Source organism: Perca fluviatilis, chromosome 7 (assembly GCF_010015445.1).
Source record: "Perca fluviatilis chromosome 7, GENO_Pfluv_1.0, whole genome shotgun sequence".
NCBI lineage: Eukaryota > Metazoa > Chordata > Actinopteri > Perciformes > Percidae > Perca > Perca fluviatilis.
In genome coordinates, this window is record NC_053118.1 from 3,874,345 (window position 1) to 3,901,113 (window position 26,769).

At 44.4% G+C, this 26,769-nt stretch overlaps 2 protein-coding genes across 7 annotated transcripts in view; one reads left to right on the forward strand and one right to left on the reverse strand.

Moving 5' to 3' along the window:
- Window positions 1-82: 82 nt before the first annotated feature.
- The window catches only part of sybu (syntabulin (syntaxin-interacting)), a 31,944-nt gene continuing 5,257 nt past the window's right edge, over window positions 83-26,769 (reverse strand). The window contains exons 2-8 of one of the 6 annotated variants that reach the window (XM_039804809.1): window positions 25,737-25,783; window positions 23,772-23,955; window positions 7,922-8,068; window positions 6,228-6,327; window positions 4,501-4,653; window positions 2,498-2,653; window positions 83-1,888 (exon numbers count right to left, since the gene is read on the reverse strand). In XM_039804809.1, the coding sequence (XP_039660743.1) occupies window positions 706-1,888; window positions 2,498-2,653; window positions 4,501-4,653; window positions 6,228-6,327; window positions 7,922-8,068; window positions 23,772-23,955; window positions 25,737-25,760 (1,947 nt within the window). In that variant the 5' untranslated portion in view covers window positions 25,761-25,783 and the 3' untranslated portion in view covers window positions 83-705. Of the gene's footprint in view, window positions 1,889-2,497; window positions 2,654-4,500; window positions 4,654-6,227; window positions 6,328-7,264; window positions 7,888-7,921; window positions 8,123-23,771; window positions 23,981-25,736; window positions 25,784-26,769 lie in introns of those variants that run through there. The other 5 variants (XM_039804807.1, XM_039804808.1, XM_039804806.1 and 2 more) reach the window with 5 other exon arrangements.
- LOC120561648 (retrovirus-related Pol polyprotein from transposon 17.6) lies at window positions 14,671-15,714 on the forward strand. Its single transcript, XM_039804818.1, has one exon. It carries the CDS (start codon window positions 14,671-14,673, stop codon window positions 15,667-15,669), a length of 999 nt encoding a protein of 332 aa, XP_039660752.1. The 3' UTR covers window positions 15,670-15,714.

The window sequence follows — 26,769 nt, forward strand, 5'->3', positions numbered from 1 at the left end:
TTTATACAAGTCAGACTTTAACAGTTTGTCTCAGTTCCGTCATCTCCCCCCCATTACAAAAAAAAAAAAGTCAACACATGGCCAGAATTTATCATGCTTTAATAATAAAGATACAAGGATATTTGATGTAAACAAACCAGTATTGCACATAGCTCAGGCACATAACAAGTGTCAATTGCTTTAAAGCATTAGCTTATTTCTATGAACAATGCACAGGCTAAATAAAGCTCTACTCCCAGGAAAGAAAAAAAAAAAATAGATACACTTCTTCACAAAACTAACAGTGAACTCACATTAACTTTGGCTGAAGATTTCTTTTTGAACAATAAGTCAAACTGTTGAATTTCCAAACCCATCAAAAACAGAAACTAACAAATCAATCTTTGACTTAAAAATTTCATAACGTAAAGAACTTTTTTTAAACACAACACCTAGGGACACCACAGGACAATGATAACACAACCATCTAACCAGATGATCAGTTTATACATGTAAATGATAAATACATAAATAACCCCCTTCATAAATAATCCCATTCATGTCACCATTTTGCTTCAATTCATGGTAACTGTACAGTGCAAAAGTAAGTGTTGGACCCAAAATAACTGCATTGATATCAAGTGTTAAAAAGAAACAATCTCACAAGTACAAATGCTTAAGTGCTTTTAGTTCAAGGTTAGGCGTGCGCATGCGGGGTGGAAGCATTTAAGCATTCGGCATGCGAGAAACGTGACGAAGAGAGTGCAATCCCATGATGCAACAGCCCCTGATAAGAGCAGCAATGTTGTACACTGGAGCGCTTCCGTCCACACCGTGCCGCGAGTACAGCCAGGCCACAGTGGGTAGCACAGGCGCTGCCACTGCGACAAGATCCACCAGGAAGCTGTTGCTCCAGTAACGCTTGCCGGCCACATCCAGTCCCGGCGACAGACAAGGTTCCTCCTCACCGACACTAAAATCCAGCTCCTCCATGAACCGCCGGCTCTCTGCAGGTTCCGAACAGCACGTGCCAGAATCTGTGGACGTGTCGGGGCTCTCTGGGGGAGCAGGACTGGGCATGCTGGGTGGGGGGGGTGTTGGGTCAGGGAGGTTGGAAGCGAAGTTGGGCAAGTTTGGGAGACCCAGAAGACTGCTGCAGGTTGACAGCGCCGTGTCCCCCACGGTTGCCTCGTGGAACTTGAGCAGCTGGAGGAGCAGAGCCTGCAAGTCTGGGGACAGGGGCATTATGTCGGTCTGGATTCCTTTATCTTCTGCGTTCTGCTGGGAATGTGTGCTCGAGGAGAGGGCCATGGTGGTGTAAACGTTGTTTGGTAGAGGTGCAGTGGATTCGTCAATCAACTGTCCCTCTGACAGCGTGGACACCTCAGGCCCAGACTCTGTCCCTGAACCCAGCTTGCCGCTAGAGTCCTGACTATAATCCACTGCAGTGGACATGAAGACCTGCTCCAAAATGTCCGCTCTGTTGGCCATCTCATCATTGACCAGCAGCCCGCTGTCCGCCATCGCCTCCGCCCCTTGGGTTCCCAGCTCCATCACGCCCTCCTCCTCCCCAACCACCATCTTCTTCCCACCGTTATCGGGGCTGTCACAGATGAAGTCCAAGGTGTTTTCGTCTGGGAGGTTGGAGCCACTCTGGGCCAGCTCCATGCTTTGCAGCAGGGACTCCAACTTCCTGTTTTGAATGTTGATGTCAATGAAATACTTCTGTATTCCCTTATCCTTCTCCATCAGGCTGCTCTTCATCGTTTCCACCACCTGACGCAGCTGCTTGATCTCTTTGCGAGCCTCTTTGAGGGACAGCTGAGCCTCCACCCGGTGACACTCCTCTTCAATCCAGTCTTCCCTCATCCTGCCAAGCTGGGTCTTAAGCTCCTCCACCTCTGTCTCTCTAATAAAGAGGGAAGAAAAAGGGTCCAGATCTATATGCAATAGTTTGACATTTTGGAAAATATACAAATTTATCTTTCTTGCCAAGAGGATCAATATCACTCTCATATCTATGTATATGCTGAATATGAAGCTATAGCTAGCTGCCAGTTAGCTTAGCATAATACAAGCAGCAGGGAAGGAGTGATGCTGCGTGGCTGCAGTTAGTTCAAGGACACTTTAAGGTTATAAGAATGTGTTGGATATAAAAAGCAGTTTAATTTGTGGAATGTTGTGTAGGGTGCAGTATAAGTGTAAGCATGTTGTTGTTTTTGGTAAGCTTTAAAAGTGTGCCAGATTTTATTACCTTTGGACAGAGCCAGGCTAGCAGTTTACATTTACATTTTTATGCTAAGCTAAGTGCCTGCAACTCCATATCTAACAGTCAAGATATGCGGGTGAGATTAGTTTCATTTAACCTGCAAGAAAGTAAATAGTGTATAATTTAATGGCAATTTATAAGGTGAAGCAAAACTAACCCTAACCCCCACCCCAATGCAACCACTATCATCTTTTCTTAAACCCATAAAAAGCTACACAGGAGCTTCTGTGCTGCTAAATCTGAACTAACCTGTCATGAACCGTGTTCTCTGCCTCCATCAGTTTGCTCTTCAGGTGTCTGATGGTCACTTCCTTCTGCTGGAGAGGGGTGAGATACTGCTCTGGGTTCGGGGCTCTGATGCCATGGTTGTCTCCACAGGAGTGGTAGCGCCCCAGGCTCGCTCTTCTGTTGGGTAGAGAGACATAATGACAGTTAAAAAGGCAAGGTTCACCCCTTTTAAAACCAACATTGTCCATCACTTCCCAACTAGACATTTTGAAGCCACAGCAGAAAACAATCCCAACTTGACACGTAAAAGTAAAACCGCTCCCTGCTGACGGCAATTTATCTGGCTGAGAGAGTGCCGTCAGGGCAGATGCTCTCTGGAGCCTGGAATTACTGTCTGACACAGGATTACTGGCATGTAGACGAGGGACAAAAAAAAACTAAAATGCTGGTTTATCTAAATACAAGCACTGTTTGGCAAGGAAATAAATCACCCAACCGGGGGCGGCACTGCATTAGCATTCAAATGCCCTTTTGCATGTCACATGATCAGTGTTTTATTAAGCTCTGATAAAGGGTTTGTGTTTTTTTTCAGTACAGGATGAGTGGGTGGATTTGGACAATATGCAAAGCAGCATGTAAGCCCCTCTCCTCCACTAGCACAATATCATAGCAACCTGGGATACTCAAGGCTTTGATGCAAGCGCTCTGCATCACTGCCAGAAATAGATGCAGCCCAGGAGAAGGCAACATGCCAGAGGAAGAAGTGTCACAGAGCTCTGCTGGCAGCAGTGTCCTAAAGTGACAACAGTGGCTTTTTATGAGATAAAAGAGGGCAGACTCTGCTGCTGTATAAAAACTCAAGACATTGAATGTTTTAATTTATACTAATGAGAGGATTTTAGGTTAAACCCTATGCAGGGCTGAGCTGCCAACAAACAAAGCCTAAGAAGTAACCCTTTCAAGTAATACAGAGCCTGGAGCACCCGGTCAGAAATCCATGGTGGTTCCACACGTTTGAGCTTCAGGCTATTCAATTCACACATCAATTCTGAAATATTTATGACCACTGGGGTCACTGTCTGGGTACCATATTTGGACATTTGCTCTATTAAATCCTCATTAATCCCAACCACAGCCAAATCATTACCGATATAATCCCAGATGGCTGCAAGAGAGGAAATGATAAAACAGTCTGAGCTTAATCCAGCCACCCACTGACTCACCGTTATGCTCCACGCGAGCCTCAGTCAGTCCAAATCTCTCCAAAAAGCTACTTGTTTCTCCCTAAAGCAACTTCAAAACCACAATCTTTGTTCAGGGATCATTAATAAGTAGGATTGGGCATCGAGAACCGATTCCTACTTGGATTCCAGTAGAATAGTTTGTTTATTGGAATCATTTAGAGGATTTGATTTCAAATCTGATGATCGCCTCCCAATTTAACATGCGCAAGTTTTGGTTTCTGAAGAGACCAGGTGCTTGTTGTGTTGCAGCCTTGGAGCACAGTAAGCAGTGCTCTAGTCTGGCTTTATTTTACATTGAAAAAGCTGTAAAACTGCAAACCACCATTGAATCTAAATAAAACTTTGCTCTTATTTGTGAAAATAGGCATGTGACCCATTTGAACTCCACCACTCAAAGAATCGGAATCGAAAGGAAGAATCGGAATCAGAATTGTTAATCCAAACAATGCCCAACCCTATTAATAAGCCATGTTAACCCTTTTTAACTTTATTTAAATCTCTTCCTCCTTTACCCTGATTGATGGAACCCCCCCCTCCCCCCTTATTGTTATTTATTGGTTTTATTTATTTATTTTCTACTTGTGTGAATCTGTGTATACCTAAAGGTTTGAATTTTGTTTGCTTTGTGTACTCATTTGTTTACATATTGTACGGTAAAAAAAGAAAAACATTTATTTTTGTGTCATCTCTACCTCACTGTTATGCATTTTTCGTTGTGCCATATTTTTCAATACAAATATCTAACAAAAAATAAATAAAAAAAGAAGCCATGTTTGCGACCTGGTGGTGGGGCTGGAGTTGCAGCTGCTGCTGTTGGTTGAGGAGGCAGCTGTGGGCGGAGTCCTGTAGGGAGCGTAGAGCTCTGCATCGCGGTTGGCTGTAGGGCTCCCAGCTGGTTTGAACACTGGGAGCGGTCTGATGTGGGTGCTGCGACTTGATAAAAGAAAGCGGGGGAAAATTGACATCTTAGTGCATGAACACTCCTGTTTTAGTGTGGTTTAATTTATGCCTTAATCTAGTGGTGAACCCAGCAGATACCGATGATACAGTATGAACCTCATACCCAGTGGTGGAATGTAACTAAGTACATTTACTCAAGTACTGTTCTTAAGTACAAATTTGAGGTACTTGAACTTACTTAAATCTTCTCTTCATGCCACTTTCTACTTCTACTCCACTACATTTCAGAGAGAAATATTGTACTTTTTACTCCACTACATTAATTTGACAGCTTTAGTTACCATTTACTTTACAAATTACATTTGCACATAAAAACATGTAATTTATAAAATATGATGCTTTATTATAAATTGAACTACCGAACAATATAATGGCCTAAAACCCAGCTGAAATTATTAGATGATTAAACGCACAACTGTTGGATCCTCTGCACTTTCTGAAATGGGAAGATTATTCTGCATCGAGTACTTTTACTTTCAATACTTTTGAGTACATTTTCCTGATGATACGGACACTTTTACTTAAAGTGATGGTTCGGAGTAATTTCACCCTAGGGTCCTTTGCACCATGACCTCGAGCCAAACACCCCCCCAGAAGCTTTTTTCACCTGGGTCTAACATTGGGAGAGTTAGCGTAGAGTAGCGTTATCAGCTGAATAGCTTAGTGCAGGGGCTAATGGATCCGAAGTGTCTCTTAACATTACCCCACTAATAATGCCCGAAATGATACCAAACTTCTACACTAGTACAAATAGGTTATGTACTCAAAACGATGGATTGTAAAGTTTGTAAGTACACCAGAAGTTTATGAACACTTGCCTGCTGGCTTCTGCTCTCTGCTGCTGCTGTTACTACCGGGCAGTAGGAGTGCTTAGGGCCGTCTACAAATTACTACACCGAAAAGAGATGCAACAAAAATGTATTAATTTAATGATTAAATAAGGTAATGTCTCCAAACTCACCTCAATTATTACTTGTCTCCTGCTAGTTATACTACAGCACTTACTTTAAAAAATAAGTTAAATTAAAAAATATTTTTGTTGCATCTCTTTTCGGTGTTGTAATTTGTAGATGTCCCTAAGCACTCGTCTCACAGCAGCAACAACAACAGCAGAGAGCAGAAGCCAGCAGGCAAGTGTTATTTACATAACCTTCTGGTGTACTTACAAACTTTACAATCCATCGTTTTATGAATACATAACCTATTTGTACTAGTGTAGACGTTTGGTATCATTTTGGGCATTATTAGTTGGGTAATGTTAAGAGACACTTCGGATCCATTAGCCTCTGCGCTAAGCTATTCAGCTGATAACGCTACTCTATGTTAACGCTCCCAATGTTCGACCCAGCTGAAAAAAGCTTCTGGGGGGGTGTTTGGCTCGAGGTCATGGTGCAAAGGACCCTAGGGTGAAATTACTCCGAACCATCACTTGAAGAAACATTTTCAATGCAGGACTTTTACTTGCAAGAGTTTTTTTTTTCTCTTCTTCTTTTTTTACAGTGGGTATTAGTAAAATATCTGAATACTTCTTCCAGCGCTGCTCATACCTGCGTGAAGCTGCTCTTTTTCCAGCTGAAAGGGAGGCGAGGCGCTCCCTGGTCTTCAGGCTGCCTGTGCTGCTGGAGGAGCTAAAGTCAGCCTCACTACCTGCAGGGACAAGCGGCAGTGTTTTAGTACCACTCAAAGCCATTTTAAAAGCTGATATAACGATCTTCCTCCTTGAATGAAAAGTTGAATTCATCAGAAATAAAATGCACCGTATGTTTGTTCTGTAGGTTGTTTGTTCAAAAAAACAAAACCCCCCCATAAAAACAAATAAAACGCACCCTTGCTCACTGTGCTGCAGACTCACTTGGTCTCGTTTGACCATGTGGCTAATGAGTATGTATTAGCTAATGTTAGCAAACTTAAGGATTTTGAGTCAGTTTGCTGACCTTATAATATCTCTACTTATGTACACAATATTGAAACATTTTAAAAATACATTTAAACCAAGTAAAACACATTGTGCCTCACCAAGAAAGGTTTTATTTTGGTCCCATTCCACTCACTCTTAGTGGCTGCTGTTCAGAAAAAAAAAAAAAAAAGCTATAGTCTCACTTGAAGCCTCAACATTCAGCCTAACATGAACACACCTTTTTTCTCTCTCCATCGTCACAGTTTCCCTTTGTTTATACTAGCCTCTCCTTTAATAAGCACCATTTAACATATCGGTCTGTTACGATCATGTGCAGAATAAAGCAGAACTATCAGGTTACAGTTTCTGTAGGCAAGACTTCCATCAAGTCTCCCTGATGAGGAGGAGGGGGGGGGGGATAAGCACTAACATTCTCGTACAACACTTTTTGGACCAGCTACTCCCCATGATCTATACCCTTTCTTAGATTAATGGGATTTTGAAGAGCAGGACATAGAGATAAACCACTTACAAATGCATTACCACTCCAGAATTAGCTGATAACATCCGGCCATTATGAGTAAAACAAGCTGCTCAAATGTCACAAGACAGTGTGTATAAAAGGCCTCGGCACAGAACATCTCATTGTGTGTTCTTCATTAGTAAAGATGAAATTTAAAGCCATACCTGAGTAGCATCTTTTGCCATCAAACAAAATCATATTACCGTGTGCAGTGAAGACTGTGACAAACAAAATTGTTCAAAACATCAGTGATCCTCCACCACTATGTGAGTCAACTGATGATCTGTGCACATTCAATCAGTGTATACCAACCTCCTGCTAATCAGCCTAATTGGCTAAGCTCCCAAACCTTTCCTCTAACCAATCAGCCTTCATCTTGACTCATGATCAGGCAGTATTTTTTCTCCTTTCTCAGATTAAAAGTAGGGGGAAGATTTCAGGATAAAGACTGTAGTGTGCTGTTCCTAAAATATATGTTAAGAAAGCACACATGTGCAGATGGCAATTCACTCTGGTTAATATTCTCCATATAGGCAAGCAGCTGCTTCCCAGCCAGTGTTTGTTCAAGTCAACATGCCAGGGAATCTGCTAGTTGCTGACATTTAAAAGACTTGGTCTTTGGGGAACCACTGGCATGCAGAAGTATATAAATATATGTATGCAGTGTGCTGTGTTTAAGTCTGTGCATGTAAAAAACTAAAACAAGTTGATCAACACACACAAATCAGATTATTTTAACACATTATAGGATCCATTCATGATAGTGCAGACCTGAGATGAAGATTTCCAATTTGTATCTGTATCTGTGTATTCTTCTTTACCTCTGGATTTCATGGCTGACCTCAGCTCCCTCTTGTTCCTCGGGGCGCTCCGTGGTTCGCCGCTCCACTCGGCCATCATCCTCACCCTCTTCACTTTGGTCTTGCGCTCGGGGAGTATGGGCGAGCCGTGGGCACTCTGCTCTGAGCCTGGCGGGGTTTTGGAGGGGGACACAGACTGACTAGTGGGGCAGCCGGTGTCATCTATTGTAGACAGGCACACAGACAGTAATAGCCAAGAACAGGCAGCGTGGTGGCAGGCAGCGAACACAGGCAGTCAATCAGAGCTCAAGGTCTAGCCTGGCTGCTATCTGACAGCTTTCACAATGGCTACTCACTCTCAGAAAATACACAGTACACACATGTACACATACTGTAGCCTGCATGCACACAGCGTGCATGTGTAGTCCTTTTGTTTCATTTGTTCTGTTTTTTAAGTGGATCACATCACTCCAGTTCTGAAGTCTTTGCACTGGCTCACTGTCCCTCAAAAGCACTAAACGGTTTGGGGCCAAAATACATTTCTGTTCTGCTGCTACACTATGACCCACCCAGACCTCTCAGGTGGTCCGAGACAGGGCTGCTTTTTGTCCCAAGAGTCAGAACTAAACAGGGGGAAGCAGCGTTCAGTTTTTATGCTCCACATATCTGGAACAAACTCTCAGAAAACTGCAGGTCTGCTGCAACTCTCAGTTCTTTCAAATCAAGGCTGAAGACCTTTCTTTTTGATGTTGCCTTACTTTAAATAATTGTCCATTTCTTATACTGCACTGTAACTTTTATTCTCGTATTTTATCTGTTTTAATATTTTTTAATGTTTTTAACTGCTCTTCAATGATTTATGTAAAGCACTTTAAAGGGGTGATAGAATGCAAAACCGATTTGACCTTGTCATAGTTAAAAAAAAAACAGTTTGGAGGGTAAATAGGACATACATAGAACCTCAAAATCCCATTGACACCTCTTTCCTCTGCAAATCTCACAATTTGAAACTGCTGCTGAAAACGGGCGAATCTCAACAAAGCTAAAAGTTGACGTCAACTCCTCAACTCCTAGTCTTTGTCACGCCCTAACATTTGCATAGGCTACACCACTGACCTGAGGTCAGCTTAGTCTTCTGAATCTAGCTAGGTCACGCAGATCTCCAGAGGTCCGCTATTTAATTACTAAATTCACTTCTGAGACTTTTTTATGCGAGAAATCAACTATGTAGAGGTCAAATATGGGCCGTTTTACGAAAGTTGATGGCTAATTGCAAATTTTGTGTGTCGCAGTTCAGCAGGAGCTCAGCAGGCTAACGTGACAGCGGCCGGTGCTGCCTCGCCACCCGGCGTGTCCTCATTCATAGACCCCAGCTCGCTGTGAGCTAAATGGATCTCAGTCACGACCGGAAGCCCGCGGTGCTCCATACACACGCAAAGTCACCGTTTCTGGGTTACTGAACTACTAAATGCAAAGGCCCTGACGGAGCTCCAGGGCCTGCAGCTAGCCGTGACCTTTACCCATAGGATTGAAGGGACACCAGCAGCTAACGAAACCCCAAAAATTCACAAAAATGCATTAAATTGAAAACGGACACAAGCGTTAGCTTTGTAAAACCTTAGGGTAGCTGTTTTATAAGTGGCGTGACGAAATTCAAACTGTAAATATATTATAGTTATGCCAAAAGTGTAGCTAGCTAGCTAGCTAGCCTCGATCTTTAGCTACCCATAGGATTGAATAGACACTAGCAGCTAACGAAACCCCTCCTATTCCCAAAAATGCATTAAATTGAAATTGGACACAAGCTTTAGCTTTGTAAGACCTTAATGTAGCTGTTCTATAACGGTAGGTTTCCACACAGCGAAATTTCGCTTTGCTCTCATTGAGGTTGAATGGAGACGAAATTCGCCCTGATTGAGCGAGACGAGAGCGAATCGCCGAGGGGAGCGAAATAAAGTTGACGAAAGTTTAACTTTATTCAAATGAGGACCACTTGAGAACCAATCAGGTCCTCGTGTTTGTGTTTGGAGGCGGGAGTTACAAAAAAAGTCTGACCAAGATGGCAGAGGTCATCAGCGCCGTATCATGAAAATTTTGATGTGATTAAAATGTTTCTACACGAACATCGGTACTTCTATCAACACAAATTGTGTTTTATATGACACACAAACTTAATTAGGGCACATACACCACTAAATAGATCACTGTATATGTTAGTTTAAACACTCGAACTTTTCAGCTAGCCGAAAGGCTAATCGCTAGCATGTTCGGACATTGGATTTCATTGTAGCCTAGCCAGGTAGCTAGCTAGCTAGGCTACTTTTGATTTTGATTACATGTTTTATTGGCAAACATTGACGCTTGTAGCAACACGGATTGTTGTTTATATGTCACACGAACTTAAACAGGGCAAACACACACCACCAAATAGACCACTGGAGATAGTTTAAACACTCAAAATGATTCAGCTAGCCGACAGGTCACCCGCTAGCATGTTCGGACATTGCATTTCATTGTAAGCATAGCAAGGCAGCTAGGCTACATAGCCAGGTTACCAGAGCATTTATGAGCTAACATTTTACCGATGGTTTGCTGCTGTGCATTTTTACCGCCCTGTCTTCTGACAGCCCGGGACATTTAAAAAACTGTTACGGTCTTGCGTGTTGTTTTCGCGACCACGCCCCCCGAGGCAAACTTTTGCTGGCCGAAATTTGCGAGGTGTTTCGCTGTGTGGAACCCTACCGTAAGTGGCGTGACGAAATTCAAACTGTAAATATATTATAGTTATGCCGAAAGTGTAGCTAGCTAGCTAGCTAGCCTCGATCTTTAGCTACCCATAGGATTGAATGGACAGTAGCAGCTAACGAAACCCCTCCTATTCACAAAAATGCATTAAATTTAAATCTGACACAAGCGTTAGCTTTGTAAGACCTTAGGGTAGCTGTTATATAAGTGGCGTGACGAAATTTAAACTGTAAATATATTATAGTTATGCCGGCAGCAGGCCAGCTCCGTGGAGCCCCGCGCCCTGGTTGTCCAGTAGCTAACCCAGAAACGGTGACTTTCTCCTGGGTATGGAGCGCAGCGGGGCTGCCGCTGTCTCATCAGACTGTGTGGACCTCCTGAAATCCAACACATCTTACCAAATTTGCAATTAGCCATACATTTTCATAAAACAGCCCATATTTGAGCTTTATATTGTTGATTTCTCACCTAAAAAAGTCTCAGAAGTGAATTTAGTAACGAAACATTGCAGTGTCTGAAATATGAGACCTGCTGTCAAGTCTCCAATGTGTTTCTATGTGGTTCGCTCAAACCAATCAGCGCGCAGCTCATCTAAATATTCATGTTCAAACCATATTTGGAAGAAAAGCTCTTGTTACTGTAGCAGTATAGAAATAAAGTTGTCTTGTTGCGCCTGCTGACCACTAGGGCGGCAGTGTATAAGTGCGGCCTTCCTTCTCGCGCTCCCACTGCTGCATCATTTCCGGGTCAGGTGTCTGTCTGTGCAGAGCAGCGACCGAGTGCTCCGTGTGGCGTTCTCCATTTTTATTTCCTGGTTCTCTTGAGCGGTGGTAGATGTCTGCTGTCGTGTGGGTCTTTCTCTCCCTCCCTCTCGCTGTGCAGGTTTGACTTTGAAAACAGGGAATGCTCATCAGCTGGCCGAAGTCTACCGGTGGTGATTGATGTGATTCCACCACCAGCTGATTGGGGCCGCTGCTGTTTTGTCTCCACTGCTAAATGCTGCTTGGTCTGCCTTTGTCTCCACTGCTAAATGCTGCTAATTGTACAGCTTTCTCTGCTGCTGAATGTATAGCTTTGCCTACAGAGCCTTGTCTGCTGCTGTGCCTCGGCTGCTAACTGCACAGCTTTGTTTTTGCCGCGAACTACACAGCGTGTCGCTACTGCTTGGCACTGTTATTGCTGGCTTTTGGTGCGCATGGTGAATTGCCAACACAAGACTTTTAACTTGTTTATTCCTTTAATTTTAATTGACTGAGGGATTAATCATTTAGTTTGTATTATTGTTTTTTTTTTTAATTTTATTATTTTGATCAAGTAAACTGTTTTTGTTTATCTTATTGTTTTGGTTAACCTGATTTTGTGAATTATCTCCTGTTTTGTTGTACATTTTTGAGATTAATTTTGTTGTAACCTCCTTTTTGTTTGTCCTTTTCAGTGGCTGCAGGCTGGTGGTGGTGCTGGTGACGTGGGTGGTGGTGGTTTTCCTTCTCGTGTGCCGTGTTAACTTGGATTTGGTGCTCTCACTGTGTGTCTGGGTGAACCCTTTTTATTTCTTTAATTTAGTTTTATTAGTTCTTCTTCCCCTTCACCTGCCCTTCCCACCAGTAGGCCTCAGCCCCTGATTAGGTTTCTTTCCTTTTTCTTATTTGTGATCAATGCTATATTTTATATTTTATCTATACAGTTTTATTGAATAAACTATTTTTGTAATCTGGGAACCACGTGTTTTTGCCCATTGAGTGGAACGAACCTGTGTGCTTTAAAGGTCTTGGGCCTATCCCAAGTGGCGTTGTCGGAAATCTTAAAATCTCAGAGTGTCATCAAACCCATTCGCTTTGCCACACTTGGCGTTGTCGGCAGGATTCACTCTTCTAACGGCAAAGACGTGTGTTCCCTGTGGGGTTGAGTTTTTTTTCTTGTGTTTGTTTTTTTTTCTCTGGTGTACTAATGTTGTTTTTCTTGTAGGCATTTGGGAGAACTTAGAGACAAAGCAGCAGTGGTTTCCAGTGGATCTTCGTGCCAGTTTTGGTGAGATTTGGTTAGCAGGTTAGCCATAGGTGCAGGTTTGAGTTTTATTGTAGCCATGGAGGAAGAGTTACAGGAACTTAAAACTCTGATAACTCAGTTAAAGGCTGATAATGAGCGGTTACGACAGGAACAGGCTGGCTCTAGTGCCTTACCGTCTACCTCTGTTGTGCCACCTACTGCCCCTTCCACTTCCAGCGTCCCTGTAACAGAGAGGCTGGTGTTTGTGCCCCGTGATAGGAAGTGTCCTGTTTTTAGGGGAAGAACAGGTATGGGGTTGAGTGGAGGGAGGAAATAGAGGCGTGTATGAGGCCCCGGCGTTTATCCCAGTCTGACCGGGCATTTTTCCTGTTTGACCACCTGGAGGGTGAAGCTAGGGATGAGCTAAAGTATCGCTCTAGCACAGAGAGAGAGGACCCCGTTAGAGTATTGGCTATTTTACAGGAGCTGTACGGATGCGCGGAGTCTTATGTTGCTCTGCAGGAGGCTTTCTTCTCCAGAAGGCAGCAGGAGGGAGAGACTCTTCAGGAGTTCTCCCTCGCTTTGATGGGCCTCATGGAGAAGGTGAAGCAGCGTGCACCTATTGGTGTGCCAAATGCAGAAGCTCTTTTGAGAGATCAATTTGTTGAGCATGTGCTGGACAGTTCCCTGCGTCGTGAGTTAAAGCAGTTAGTGCGTAGACAGCCCAATTACACCCTGCTTGCTGTTAGAGCAGAGGCAATTCAGTGGGAGCTTGAAGGTCTACCCGGCAGTGTGAGGGGACGCAGTCATTCTGTCCCCTCAGTGTTTGGTGTCCAGTATGGCGTTCAAGGTAACCCGCAGGGCGTTGTCTCTTCCCCCCCTGTGTCAGAGATGGGTGAGATGAAGGAGATGCTGCAGCGTCAGCAAGAGCAGCTTAATAAGCTCACAGAAAGCATTGCTCTGCTGCAGGTCTCTCACCAGCACAGTTATCCACCTCGTACCGGCCCTATGCTATGCAGGCGCTGCAATCAGCCCGGCCATTTTGCTAGGGAGTGTAGACTGTACGCTCCTCGCTCACAGTCCCATTCACAGCCCCTATCTAATCATGGTGAGCAGTCTCGTTTTGCTTCTGGGTCGGAAAACTAGTGCCCACCGAGCTGCAGAGCCGCAGTTTGGGTGGGGCCGCTACTGGCTCACAAGTTTTTCCAAGTAGCTCAGAGGTTTCTGAGCTGATTGCGTCGTGTCCCCATTTAGCTGTGGACATGGGTGGAGTGAAGGTTCCTTGTTTGGTGGATACTGGTTCCATGGTGTCTACTATTTCTGAGAGCTTTTTCCGCCAGCATTTTGAGCCTTGGGGTCAGGAGCGCCTCCGATCATGTCATTGGCTACAGCTTAGAGCCGCTAACGGCCTGGCAATCCCCTATATCGGCTACTTGGAGCTAGAGGTACAGCTTTGTGGCAAAGTGATGCCCCACTGTGGAGTATTGGTTGTAAGAGACCCCCCTGGTGGTGTGCCGGCTCAAGTGCCTGGTGTTCTGGGGATGAATGTTATCCGTAAATGCTACCAAGAGCTCTTTGGGCAGCATGGCTTGGCTTTGTTTTCTCAGCCCTGTGTTTCTGAAGGCCCCGGGCCCTATTGTGCAAGCGCTGCAGCAGTGCTATTGTACAGAGGTCCTTCAGGACAGTCCAGGAAGGGTAAAGGTCAGGGGTAAGAAGGTTTGGCGGATTCCTGGTGGTGTCATGAAGGCGGGGCAGCCACCTGCTCTGAACATTCTCTGGCTCCACAGTGTTGTTTGAGCCCTTGGATTCTGGTTTGCCGAGTGGTTTGCTTGCTTCTCCTGCCCTGGTTCAAGTGATCAGGGGCACGGCCTACATACCGGTGGTTAATGTAGGCTCTGTTGAGGCAGTGCTGCATCCCCGCACAGTTATTGGCACCCTGGGCACTGTCAATGTCGTTAGCCTTCCTACAGGAGTCACTGAGGTGCCGTCTGGTAGGGCGACCATGTCCTCTCACAGTTTCCCCTACTGTATCACAGCAGATGGGAGAGATGGATCTGTCGTCCCTGTCTGCTGATCAGCAGAGTCAGGTTACGTCTCTGCTTGGGCAGTACACCTCTGTCTTTTCGGCTCACGATGGGGATTTGGGTTGTACTAACCTTATCTCCCATGACATCCCCCTGGTTGATGACATTCCGGTCAGGCAACGCTATAGGCGTATTCCACCCTCAGATTATGAGGTTGTGAAGGAGCACATTAACCAGCTGCTCTCATCACAGGTAATCCGGGAGAGCAGCAGCCCCTATGCCTCCCCCATTGTGTTAGTGAGGAAAAAGGATGGTAGTCTGCGCATGTGTGTTGACTACAGACAGCTAAATAGTAAAACCAGGAAAGATGCCTTTCCTCTGCCACGCATAGAGGAGTCCTTGGATGCGTTGTCTGGTGCCTGTTGGTTCTCTACCCTGGACCTGGCCAGTGGTTACAACCAGGTACCAGTTGCTGAGGCAGATCGGGCAAAGACAGCCTTCTGTACACCATTTGGTTTATTTGAATGGAACAGGATGCCCTTTGGGCTCAGTAACGCCCCCAGTAACTTTCAGAGGTTAATGCAGCGTATTTTTGGGGATCAACAGTGTCAGTCTCTCTTGTTGTACCTTGATGATATTGTTGTGTTCTCATCAACAGTGGAACAACATCTGGAGCGGTTGAAAGTAGTGCTAAGCCGACTTCAAACTGAGGGCCTCAAGGCCAAGCTAAGTAAATGTTCCTTCTTTCAGAAGGAGGTACATTACTTGGGCCATGTGATTTCTGGTGAGGGTGTCTCCACCGATCCAAGAAAAATTGAAGTGGTAGCCAATTGGCCGATCCCCACTACCGCCTCAGAGTTGCGGTCTTTTCTTGGTTTCGGCAGTTATTACCGGCGTTTTGTGGAGGTCTTTGCTGAGCTGGCAGCACCCCTGCACAAGGTTGTGGCTGAGGTTGGTCATGCTAAGACTGGTAAGAAGTCTGAGTGTGGGTTTATCAGGTGTTGGACTGATTAGTGCCAAAAGAGCTTTCAAGCACTGAAAACTAAGCTCACCACTACACCAGTGTTAGCCTATGCAGATTTTTCCCTCCCTTTCATTCTGGAGGTTGATGCGAGCCATGGTGGTTTGGGAGCGGTGCTCTCTCAAGAGCAAGCAGGAAAGGTGAGACCAATAGCCTATGCTAGTCGAGGCTTGAGGCCCACAGAAAGGAACATGGTGAATTACAGCTCCATGAAGCTCAAGTTTTTAGCCCTTAAGTGGGCCATGACTGACAAATTCCGAGAGTACTTGTTGGGTAATAAGTGTGTGGTCTATACCGACAACAATCCCCTTAGCCACCTGTCTTCTGCTAAATTGGCTGCTACTGAGCAGCGATGGGCAGCCCAGCTTGCCTCATTTGATTTTGAACTTAAGTATCGGTCAGGGAGGAGCAACAAAAATGCTGATGCTCTTTCTCGTCAGCATCCACCTCGTCCTCAGGATGTGGAAGTGATGCTTCCTAGTACTGCAATACCTCAGCCTTTGCAGCAAGCTTTAGAGTTGAGAAAGGTGGAGGTAACCCAAGCTGCCATTGCAGCTTTGCCACAACACACCTCCTCAGAGATTTATGCCTTTCAACAGGCTGACCCTGTGATCCGGGAATTGTTAGCGTTTTGGGAACAAAAGCGGCGTCCCAGCCATGAAGAGCGGGCACGGTTGTCCCAGGCCACACTGTCGCTCCTTCGACAGTGGGACCGCCTGATCGAGAAGGATGGAATCCTTTATCGCCAGGTGTTCCGCTCCGATGGTGCTGAGGCTGTTTTTCAGCTGTTGCTTCCTGGTACGCTGAGAAACAAGGTTTTGACCCAAGTCCACCAGGAGCATGGGCATCAGGGAGTGGAGCGGACATTGGTGCTCCTTCGGTCTCGGTGTTACTGGCCTGGCATGTCTTCAGATGTGGCACAGTGGTGTCAGACATGTGAAAGGTGTCAAACTGCTAAAGATGTTCACCCAACAGCTCGTAGCTATATGGGGCATCTGTTGGCGTCTCGCCCCAACGAAGTCCTTGCCATTGACTACACTACTCTGGAGCCTGCCCAGAATGGTGTGGAAAACGTCTTGGTGATGACAGATGTTTTCAGTAAGTACACAATAGCTGTCCCCACCCGGGATCAACGTACCCCCACTGTGGCTAGGGTTTTGGTGGCGGAGTGGTTTTACAAATTTGGCGTCCCTGCTCGTTTGCATTCCGACCAGGGCCGTAATTTTGAAAGCTCTCTTATCCAACAGCTTTGCAGTTTGTACGGTGTTGTAAAAACCCGCACTACCCCATACCATCCAGCTGGGAATGGTCAGTGTGAGCGGTTCAACAGAACCCTCCACAATCTGCTGCGTACACTGCCTGTCTCTCGAAAGCGGGACTGGAACGCATGTTTGCCCCAGGTACTATACTGCTATAACACAACGCCCCATCAGGCCACTGGAGAGTCCCCCTTTTTCCTAATGTTTGGCCAGGAACCTAGGCTGCCAGTGGACTTCTTGCTGGGTAGAATCGAGAGTCCTGTTAGTGGAACTGTTCATGAGTGGGTTCAGGAGCATCAGGCTCGACTGCGGGTGGCATTTGAAGGGGCAAGGGAGCGCTTGCAGCATGCGGCTGACCGCAGAAAGCAAACCCATGATAGGCATGTTAAGGACCTGCCACTGAGTGAAGGTCAATTGGTGTTCTTGCGTGACTTCAGTGCCAGGGGGCCCCATAAGATCCGGGATCGGTGGAGCTCTGTGAGGTATAGAGTGTCGAGAGCACCCAGGGAAGGTGGCTCAGTGTACACCATTGTGCCAGTAAATGACCCGACCAAGGTCAGGCAGGTTCACTGCAACATGCTGAAGGCGGTGGTTGGAGTGGACCCCCCTGGTGGTGCCTCTTTCCATAACTTGGTTGTGGAAGAGCCACCCTCTGTGGATGAGCATTCAGTTGAGTATGACTTGTGGGTTCTTGGACAACCGCCCTCTGTGCACCCTTCTGCTTTGCCCTCTGACAGATCGACCCTGGTGACCCTTAATCCCTACCAACTGCCAGTACCATCCGACCCAGATTCTCCGGGGTGTAGCGCATCGATGACTCCACATGTTGGAGCATCGCCACTTCTGGCGGCTCCTCCAGTTGGCTGTCCTGGCCCCAGCCATGAAGCCCCACGTCGGACTACCCGGTCAACTGCTGGCCACCACGCTAATGTTCACCATCTTCCACGGCCGGTGGGAGAGGTGGCGCCTGCTAATCCTCCCACTGTTGTGGCTAATGCTGTTTTTGCTCTGTTCAGACCTTGGAGTTAATTTGTAGCACTTGCTTTGATTTGTCCATCGTCGGGGCGTCGATGCAAGAAGGGTTAGTGCAGCAGAATGTAGCAGTATAGAAATAAAGTTGTCTTGTTGCGCCTGCTGACCACTAGGGCGGCAGTGTATAAGTGCGGCCTTCCTTCTCGCGCTCCCACTGCTGCATCATTTCCGGGTCAGGTGTCTGTCTGTGCAGAGCAGCGACCGAGTGCTCCGTGTGGCGTTCTCCATTTTTATTTCCTGGTTCTCTTGAGCGGTGGTAGATGTCTGCTGTCGTGTGGGTCTTTCTCTCCCTCCCTCTCGCTGTGCAGGTTTGACTTTGAAAACAGGGAATGCTCATCAGCTGGCCGAAGTCTACCGGTGGTGATTGATGTGATTCCACCACCAGCTGATTGGGGCCGCTGCTGTTTTGTCTCCACTGCTAAATGCTGCTTGGTCTGCCTTTGTCTCCACTGCTAAATGCTGCTTGGTCTGCCTTTGTCTCCACTGCTAAATGCTGCTAATTGTACAGCTTTCTCTGTTGCTGAATGTATAGCTTTGCCTACAGAACCTTGTCTGCTGCTGTGCCTCGGCTGCTAACTGCACAGCTTTGTTTTTGCCGCGAACTACACAGCGTGTCGCTACTGCTTGGCACTGTTATTGCTGGCTTTTGGTGCGCATGGTGAATTGCCAACACCAGACTTTTAACTTGTTTATTCCTTTAATTTTAATTGACAGAGGGATTAATCATTTAGTTTGTATTATTGTTTTTTTTATTTTATTATTTTGATCAAGTAAACTGTTTTTGTTTATCTTATTGTTTTGGTTAACCTGATTTTGTGAATTATCTCCTGTTTTGTTGTACATTTTTGAGATTAATTTTGTTGTAACCTCCTTTTTGTTTGTCCTTTTCAGTGGCTGCAGGCTGGTGGTGGTGCTGGTGACGTGGGTGGTGGTGGTTTTCCTTCTCGTGTGCCGTGTTAACTTGGATTTGGTGATCTCACTGTGTGTCTGGGTGAACCCTTTTTTTTTTTCTTTAATTTAGTTTTATTAGTTCTTCTTCCCCTTCACCTGCCCTTCCCACCAGTAGGCCTCAGCCCCTGATTAGGTTTCTTTCCTTTTTCTTATTTGTGATCAATGCTATATTTTATATCTATACAGTTTTATTGAATAAACTATTTTTGTAATCTGGGAACCACGTGTTTTTGCCCATTGAGTGGAACGAACCTGTGTGCTTTAAAGGTCTTGGGCCTATCCCAAGTGGCGTTGTCGGAAATCTTAAAATCTCAGAGTGTCATCAAACCCATTCGCTTTGCCACATTACAAATAGGGCCATATTCACAGGGTAGTTATGGGCCCATAAAATAGCATTCGGGCAATTTCAGCCCAACCAATGTAACATTGGTTGGGCTGAAATCTCCCAACCCTATTAGGAGACCTTAAGGAACAATGTGAAATACCCTAAATAATCCTTCTATCACCCCTTTAAATTGTCTTGTTGCTGAAATGTGCTATACAAATAAAACTGCCTTGCCTTGCAAGGTGCTGTAGGTAGGACTGTGAAGATCCAGGACTTAGCCAATAAAGTTGAACATCAACAACTTCTCAGTCCCTCCCCCCTTTCCGCTAAAGCCCAAAATGGTCTCCTAAGCCCCTCCTAAGCCCCTCCCCCCACAAGGGAGAATGAATGTGTGTGCATGAGCAGTGATTGACATGCAGTTAGACACCCCCCCGCCCTGATAGGTGCATCTGAACAGGGAGCGGTGGATTTTTGCAAATCACACTACAGGCTGTAGGTGGAGCCAGAGGAGCCAGATGTTATTTTTTTAGTGACCTGCTTCATGTAGTTCTACTGGAACATAGGGTCAGTTTAGCAAATATGACAGAAAGGTAGGTAGTTTTATAAGGCTTACCTACTGCATCTTTAAGAAGGCTAATTTAGGGGAACCTAAAATACACATAACCAAATTTTCTGTTTGAGGTTTTATAATCCGGCATGCTGTACTAAAAAAAGAAGTTAGAATATCTGAATCAAAGTAACTGCTTTCATCCAGTAAAGTAAAGTAACTAAGGATTTACTCAGTCACTGTACTCAAGAATAATTTTCAGGTATGTTTACTTTACTTGAGTATTTTCGTTTTCTGCTACTTGATACTTACTCACGTCAGAGGGAAATATTGTACATTTTACTAGTCTACTACATGTATATGATTGATTGAGTTACTTTGCAGAATAACATTTTGCATAGTGCAAACTGTAAAAATCTTTATGTTACCAAGTAATGTGTGTCTATTATTAAAAATCTTCCATTGTGGTAAGATAATATAGATAATAAGATTTGAAGAGACATGGTCAAAACACATTTTGTTAAAACCAAAACTACGAGCTTATATTAAAATCAAACATTGTTATGGTCCTGAACTATATGTTACAGCAAACTTATGGAGAAGTCAGAGGTGGTTGGTGGCTCAGTTGAGAACAGGAATCCTTCCCCTCGCTCTTGAAGTAGGTAGATTCAAAAACATCCAAGGAAATAAAAGGTTGTGCAAACTATGTAAACTAGGAGAAGTTGAGAACGAATCACATTTTTTTTTTGTATTGTCTGTATTATGATGAGGTGTCGAAGTAACGAAGTTCAAATACTTTGTTACCTTACTTAAGTAAACATTTTGGGTATCTATACTTTACTAGAGTAATTATTTTATAGCAGACTTTTTACTTCTACTCCTTACATTTTCACGCAATTATCTGTACTTTCTACTCCTTACATTTTAAAAATAGCCTCGTTACTCCTATTTCAGTTCGGCTTGTTTTCATTCCAGCTTGTCATCATTCAAAAAAACACAAAAAAAACAAAAACCTATCCAGATAAATCACGCCATTTGATTGTGGTTGGATGAGAAGTATAAACATATACCATTCTGACACCCTATTGGTTTGCACCTGATCCATCGCACCTGCACATGACACAAATCACGTCACGCTCCAGCAAAGAAATAGCAGACGTATGTAGCCTAGTATGAAGATGTCCGTGGCAGAGACTCAAGAGAACTTGAGCGAAATGTCCCAACCAAGCACCAGCGAGGACGTTGGTAGCCAGGAAGACCAGCCAACCCTTCTACAGCCCTGATCGTACCAGGAAGACCAGCCAACCCTTCCACAGCCCTGGTCGTACCAGGAAGACCAGCCAACCCTTCCACAGCCCTGGTCGTACCAGGAAGACCAGCCAACCCTTCCACAGCCCTGGTCGTACCAGGAAGACCAGCCAACCCTTCCACAGCCCTGGTCGTACCAGGAAGACCAGCCAACCCTTCCACAGCCCTGGTCGTACCAGGAAGACCAGCCAACCCTTCCACAGCCCTGGTCGTACCAGGAAGACCAGCCAACCCTTCCACAGCCCTGGTCGTACCAGGAAAACCAGCCAACCCTTCCACAGCCCTGGTCGTACCAGGAAGACCAGCCAACCCTTCCACAGCCCTGGTCGTACCAGGAAGACCAGCCAACCCTTCTACAGTCCTGGTTGTACCAGGAAGAATTTTTCAAAATGGTTGGATGCAAAAACAACTCCTTTTGAATGCGCTGCAAGCTCTGCGCACCCAAGTAACATGAGCTAATTGTTTCCAAAACTCGCCGTCTAATTTGAAAAAGCATATTGATATTATTTTTTTCCCTTACATTACTTTTACTTTTATACTTTAAGTAATTTTGAAACCAGTACTTTTACACTTTTACTTGAGTAAAAAGCTTGAGTTGATACTTCAACTTCTACAGAAGTCTTTTTAAACCCTAGTATCTATACTTCTATCTGAGTAATCAATGGGAATACTTTTGACACCTCTGTGCATGGATGATGACCAATTGGTTGTTTAAATTTAATATTTATTAGTTGGCGACTTTTATTTCTAAAGCTTGGCAAAAAAGACTAGAAGGTTTATTTGTTTAGGGTATGTTGTTACTTTGGCATCTGGTCCTTTGTCCTAGGTAATGTATAATATATATCACTTTGGAACACACGTTATGATGCTCGCCTAGCTGCTAGCATGGTATGTCCTCATGCTCTGCTTCTGACTGGCTAGTAGTCCTTACCTAGGTACTGTCAGGGCACGCCCTCATACTCTGCTTCTGACTGGCTAGTAGTCCTTACCTAGCTACTGTCAGGGCACGCCCTCATACTCTGCTTCTGACTGGCTAGTAGTCCTTACCTAGGCACTGTCATGGCACGCCCTCATACTCTGCTTCTGACTGGCTAGTAGTCCTTACCTAGCTACTGTCAGGGCACGCCCTCATACTCTGCTTCTGACTGGCTAGTAGTCCTTACCTAGGCACTGTCATGGCACGCCCTCATACTCTGCTTCTGACTGGCTAGTAGTCCTTACCTAGGTACTGTCAGGGCACGCCCTCATACTCTGCTTCTGACTGACTAGTAGTCCTTACCTAGGGACTGTCAGGGCACGCCCTCATACTCTGCTTCTGACTGGCTAGTAGTCCTTACCTAGGTATTGAGCATGTGCGACTCCCAACAAAGATGTTACAGCAGTGAGATGTCTCACTCTGTAGCTAAAACAGAGAGCTCAACACACAGGGTGAAAAGAGGAGCTGCAGCAATGTGCAGTACAACAAAAATATGGTGTTTTGAAAATTAAACCATGTAAAATTATTCTGATATAACCTCTAAATACAATTATGAACCTGAAAATGAGCATAATATGAGCATTTTAAGGAAAAAATCTAATTGTGATTTTTCTGCCAGATATTGCGATTACGATTAAAGTTTTGCTAAAGTTCAATATTCACTGTGTACCAGATAAAACATGTCATGGAACATTATAACATGAGACACCATCAAAACTGCTCTATATCTTCATGCGAGGAACATAGATACAAATTTCCAGCAATAAGTGATATGTAACATTATTTCAGTATTTACTTTATAAAAAACAGTAAATATAATAATAAAAAGAGGAATAAAAAATGTTAAACCAAATGTTACACCAACCATTCAACTAAATGTTGCACATTTGATTAATCGTGGCCTTCATGATTAGCTTATCGCATTCTTTCAAATCGCGATTTCGATTTGAAAACTATTAATCATTCAGCCCTACTTTAATTACATCTTGCTGATAATAATTCTGTACTTGTTACTAAGTAGGATTTTTGTTGCAAGAGTTTTACTTGTACTGGTCTTTTTTTACACTGTGGTTTTGATTTCACTTAAGTAAAGGATCTAAATAGGTCTGCCACCTCTGCTTTCATCAGTAAGGATTCACCTAGTCTTGCATTGCCGGACCTTCCTCTACAGCGCTGTGGAGGAGGGTCTGGCTAGTCCACACAGCATTCTGAGGTTTGGTTTGGTTTTATTGTCATTTCTTTAAACCAATCACAATCATCTTGGGCGGTGCTAAGCACCGGAGAAAAGCCGCTGCTAAATAGTCTCAGGAAGGAACTTGTTTTGGTGGAACATGTGTACGTTCAAAAGTAGTTTTAGTCGTGCAACAAAAAAATCAGATTGGACAGATAGCTAGCTGTCTGGATTTACCCTGAAGAGATCTGAGGAGAAGTTAACCATAGTCCTCACAAATCCACCCGAGTTTAAAATGCCAACACAAAGAAAGCCCAAGCTATTGGATATCTGGCCTGAATGAGTGAAATCTGGCGGAATTTCTGTCGGCAACGGAGCAATCCCCGAAGTGGAACGTCGAGGAAATAGACTAGGATTCACCCAACCAATCAAGAGCATTGCAATACAATCTTGCACTTGACAGCCTGTAAATGACTTTTTCCCACCATGAACTCAGCTGTCCTCAGACGGGAGCTGAACTTCTTACCAGAGCAGTAGCTGTTGGTGCTGATGGTCCTTTTGGAGAGGTCTGAGCTGTCACATTCCTTCCCCTCCTCCTCTGAAAAAGGTGAATCGGACAGAGGCGAACCTTTGTCTTTTGGTCGGAAGGGATGGAGGACCAAACGCGGGATGCGGCTGCGGGGGCTTCCTTTCTCCGGTGACTTCTTTTCCTGTTCGAAGCAACATCTGTCAGAGCTGGAGGCAGGGATGTAACCACCCACCCACCTTAACTCAGTGTACCATCTTTTTCAGGATGGCAATATTTTCAAAGTCATTAAAGGTCCCATGACATGGTGCTCTTTGGATTCTTTTATATAGGCCTTAGTGGTCCCCTAATACTGTATCTGAAGTCTCTTTTATATAGGCCTTAGTGGTCCCCTAATACTGTATCTGAAGTCTCTTTTATATAGACCTTAGTGGTCCCCTAATACTGTATCTGAAGTCTCTTTTATATAGGCCTTAGTGGTCCCCTAATACTGTATCTGAAGTCTCTTTTATATAGGCCTTAGTGGTTCCCTAATACTGTATCTGAAGTCTCTTTTATATAGACCTTAGTGGTCCCCTAAAACTGTATCTGAAGTCTCTTTTATATAGACCTTAGTGGTCCCCTAATACTGTATCTGAAGTCTCTTTTATATAGACCTTAGTGGTCCCCTAATACTGTATCTGAAGTCTCTTTTATATAGGCCTTAGTGGTCCCGTAATACTGTATCTGAAGTCTCTTTTATATAGACCTTAGTGGTCCCCTAATACTGTATCTGAAGTCTCTTTTATATAGGCCTTAGTGGTCCCCTAATACTGTATCTGAAGTCTCTTTTATATAGACCTTAGTGGTCCCCTAATACTGTATCTGAAGTCTCTTTTATATAAGCCTTAGTCGTCCCCTAATACTGTATCTGAAGTCTCTTTTATATAGGCCTTAGTGGTCCCCTAATACTGTATCTGAAGTCTCTTTTATATAAGCCTTAGTCGTCCCCTAATACTGTATCTGAAGTCTCTTTTATATAAGCCTTAGTGGTCCCCTAATACTGTATCTGAAGTCTCTTTATATAGACCAAGTCTCTTTTATATAGACCTTAGTGGTCCCCTAATACTGTATCTGAAGTCTCTTTTATATAGACCTTAGTGGTCCCCTAATACTGTATCTGAAGTCTCTTTTATATAGACCTTAGTGGTCCCCTAATACTGTATCTGAAGTCTCTTTTATATAGACCTTAGAGGTCCCCTAATACTGTATCTGAAGTCTCTTTTATATAGACCTTAGTGGTCCCCTAATACTGTATCTGAAGTCTCTTTTATATAGACCTTAGTGGTCCCCTTATACTGTATCTGAAGTCTCTTTCCCGAAATTCAGCCTTGGTGCAGAATTACAGCCACTAGAGCCAGTCCCACAATAAGCTTTCCTTAGGATGTGCCATTTCTGTGTCTGTAGCTACTGAGGAGGAGAGAGGGGGGGGGCAAGGTGGAGGGTGGGGGTGTGGCCTTGACCAACTGCCACTTTGCTCGTTTGAAAGCCATGATGTCTCTCTCTCATGGGTGGGCCAAATTCTCTGGGCGGGCAAAGCAGAGAAAGGGGAGGTAACCTTGCTCCTTATGACCTCATAAGGAGAAGATTCCAGATCGGCCCATCTGAGCTTTCATTTTCTCAAAGGCAGAGCAGGATACCCAGGGCTCGGTTTACACCTATCACCATTTCTAGCCACTGGGGGACCATAGGCAGGCTGGGGGAACTCATATTAATGTTTAAAAACCTCATAAAGTGACATTTTCATGTCATGGGACCTTTAAAGATTACATGTTGTATCTGTTGTTGGTTGTCTGCCTTCTGATCATACACATTTTACTCGTCTTTTTCTATATTAAATTGCTGAAAAAACACTTCTATTTGGAAAAGACCCATACAACATGCAGACATCTATCACCAAAGGCCAGCTGCAATGATAAGACTCACCTCATATTCTTGGAAGGGTCCCATTGTGCTTCACGCAGCGTTTTCCTCTGTCAAATGAAAAAGAGGAGAAAAATCAGTCATTTTTTCAGTGTTTTGCATATGTGGCAGCGTTTTGACATGGCGCTCAAACCCTCAACAAACAAGGTCCCTCTGTCTGAATTCTGTTACGCCACTAAATCCCTCCCACCACACACACACACACACACACACACACACACACACACACACACACACACACACACACACACACACACACACACACACACACATCCTGCCAGCCTGGTACAGATGGCACAGGAAGCCAAGAGCATGACTAACACACACTGAATTTATGACCTTATGAAACAAATTCTCCACATTAACCCAGAGAAATAAACAGCCAAGTACCTTTTTAAACCAGAATATGTAGTCCTTTAACAGTCAAATCAAGGCAAATTAATTTAACAGCAAAAGCAAATAAAAAGTGTAAAAATAATGAGATAACAAGACTAAGAGTCTGCATGCTTACATCCCCGCAGTGATAATGCTAGCATGTTGATGTTTAGCAGGTATATTGTTAACATCTTAATTTAGCATGTTAGCATGCTAACATTTGTGAATCAGCAAGTACAGCTAAGGCTGGTAGGAATGTCATTAGCTTTGCACGTATTTGGTCATTAATTAAGTATTTGATTAAAAAAACAATTTTGACCTGAAGATGGCCCTAGATCCAACAGTCGCAATACAAAACAAAAATGTCAACTTCATGGTGGCATTAGAGCAAAAGTCAGGGGATCACTAAAGTCTTTAGGATCCATCCTCTAGGGACTATGAATGTACAAAATTGTACGGCCATCCATCTAATAGTTGGCGAGATATTTCACTCTGAATCATAGTCTGTATATGAAGAGCTCTGAATCACAAATGTCAACCTCATGGTGCCACTACAGGACATGTCTGGGAAAGTCTTAATGATCCATCCTGGGGGGACCATGAATGTCTTATGAATGTCTTATGAATGTCAGAAGAAGCACAGTAGCAGATGAAAGGAGTC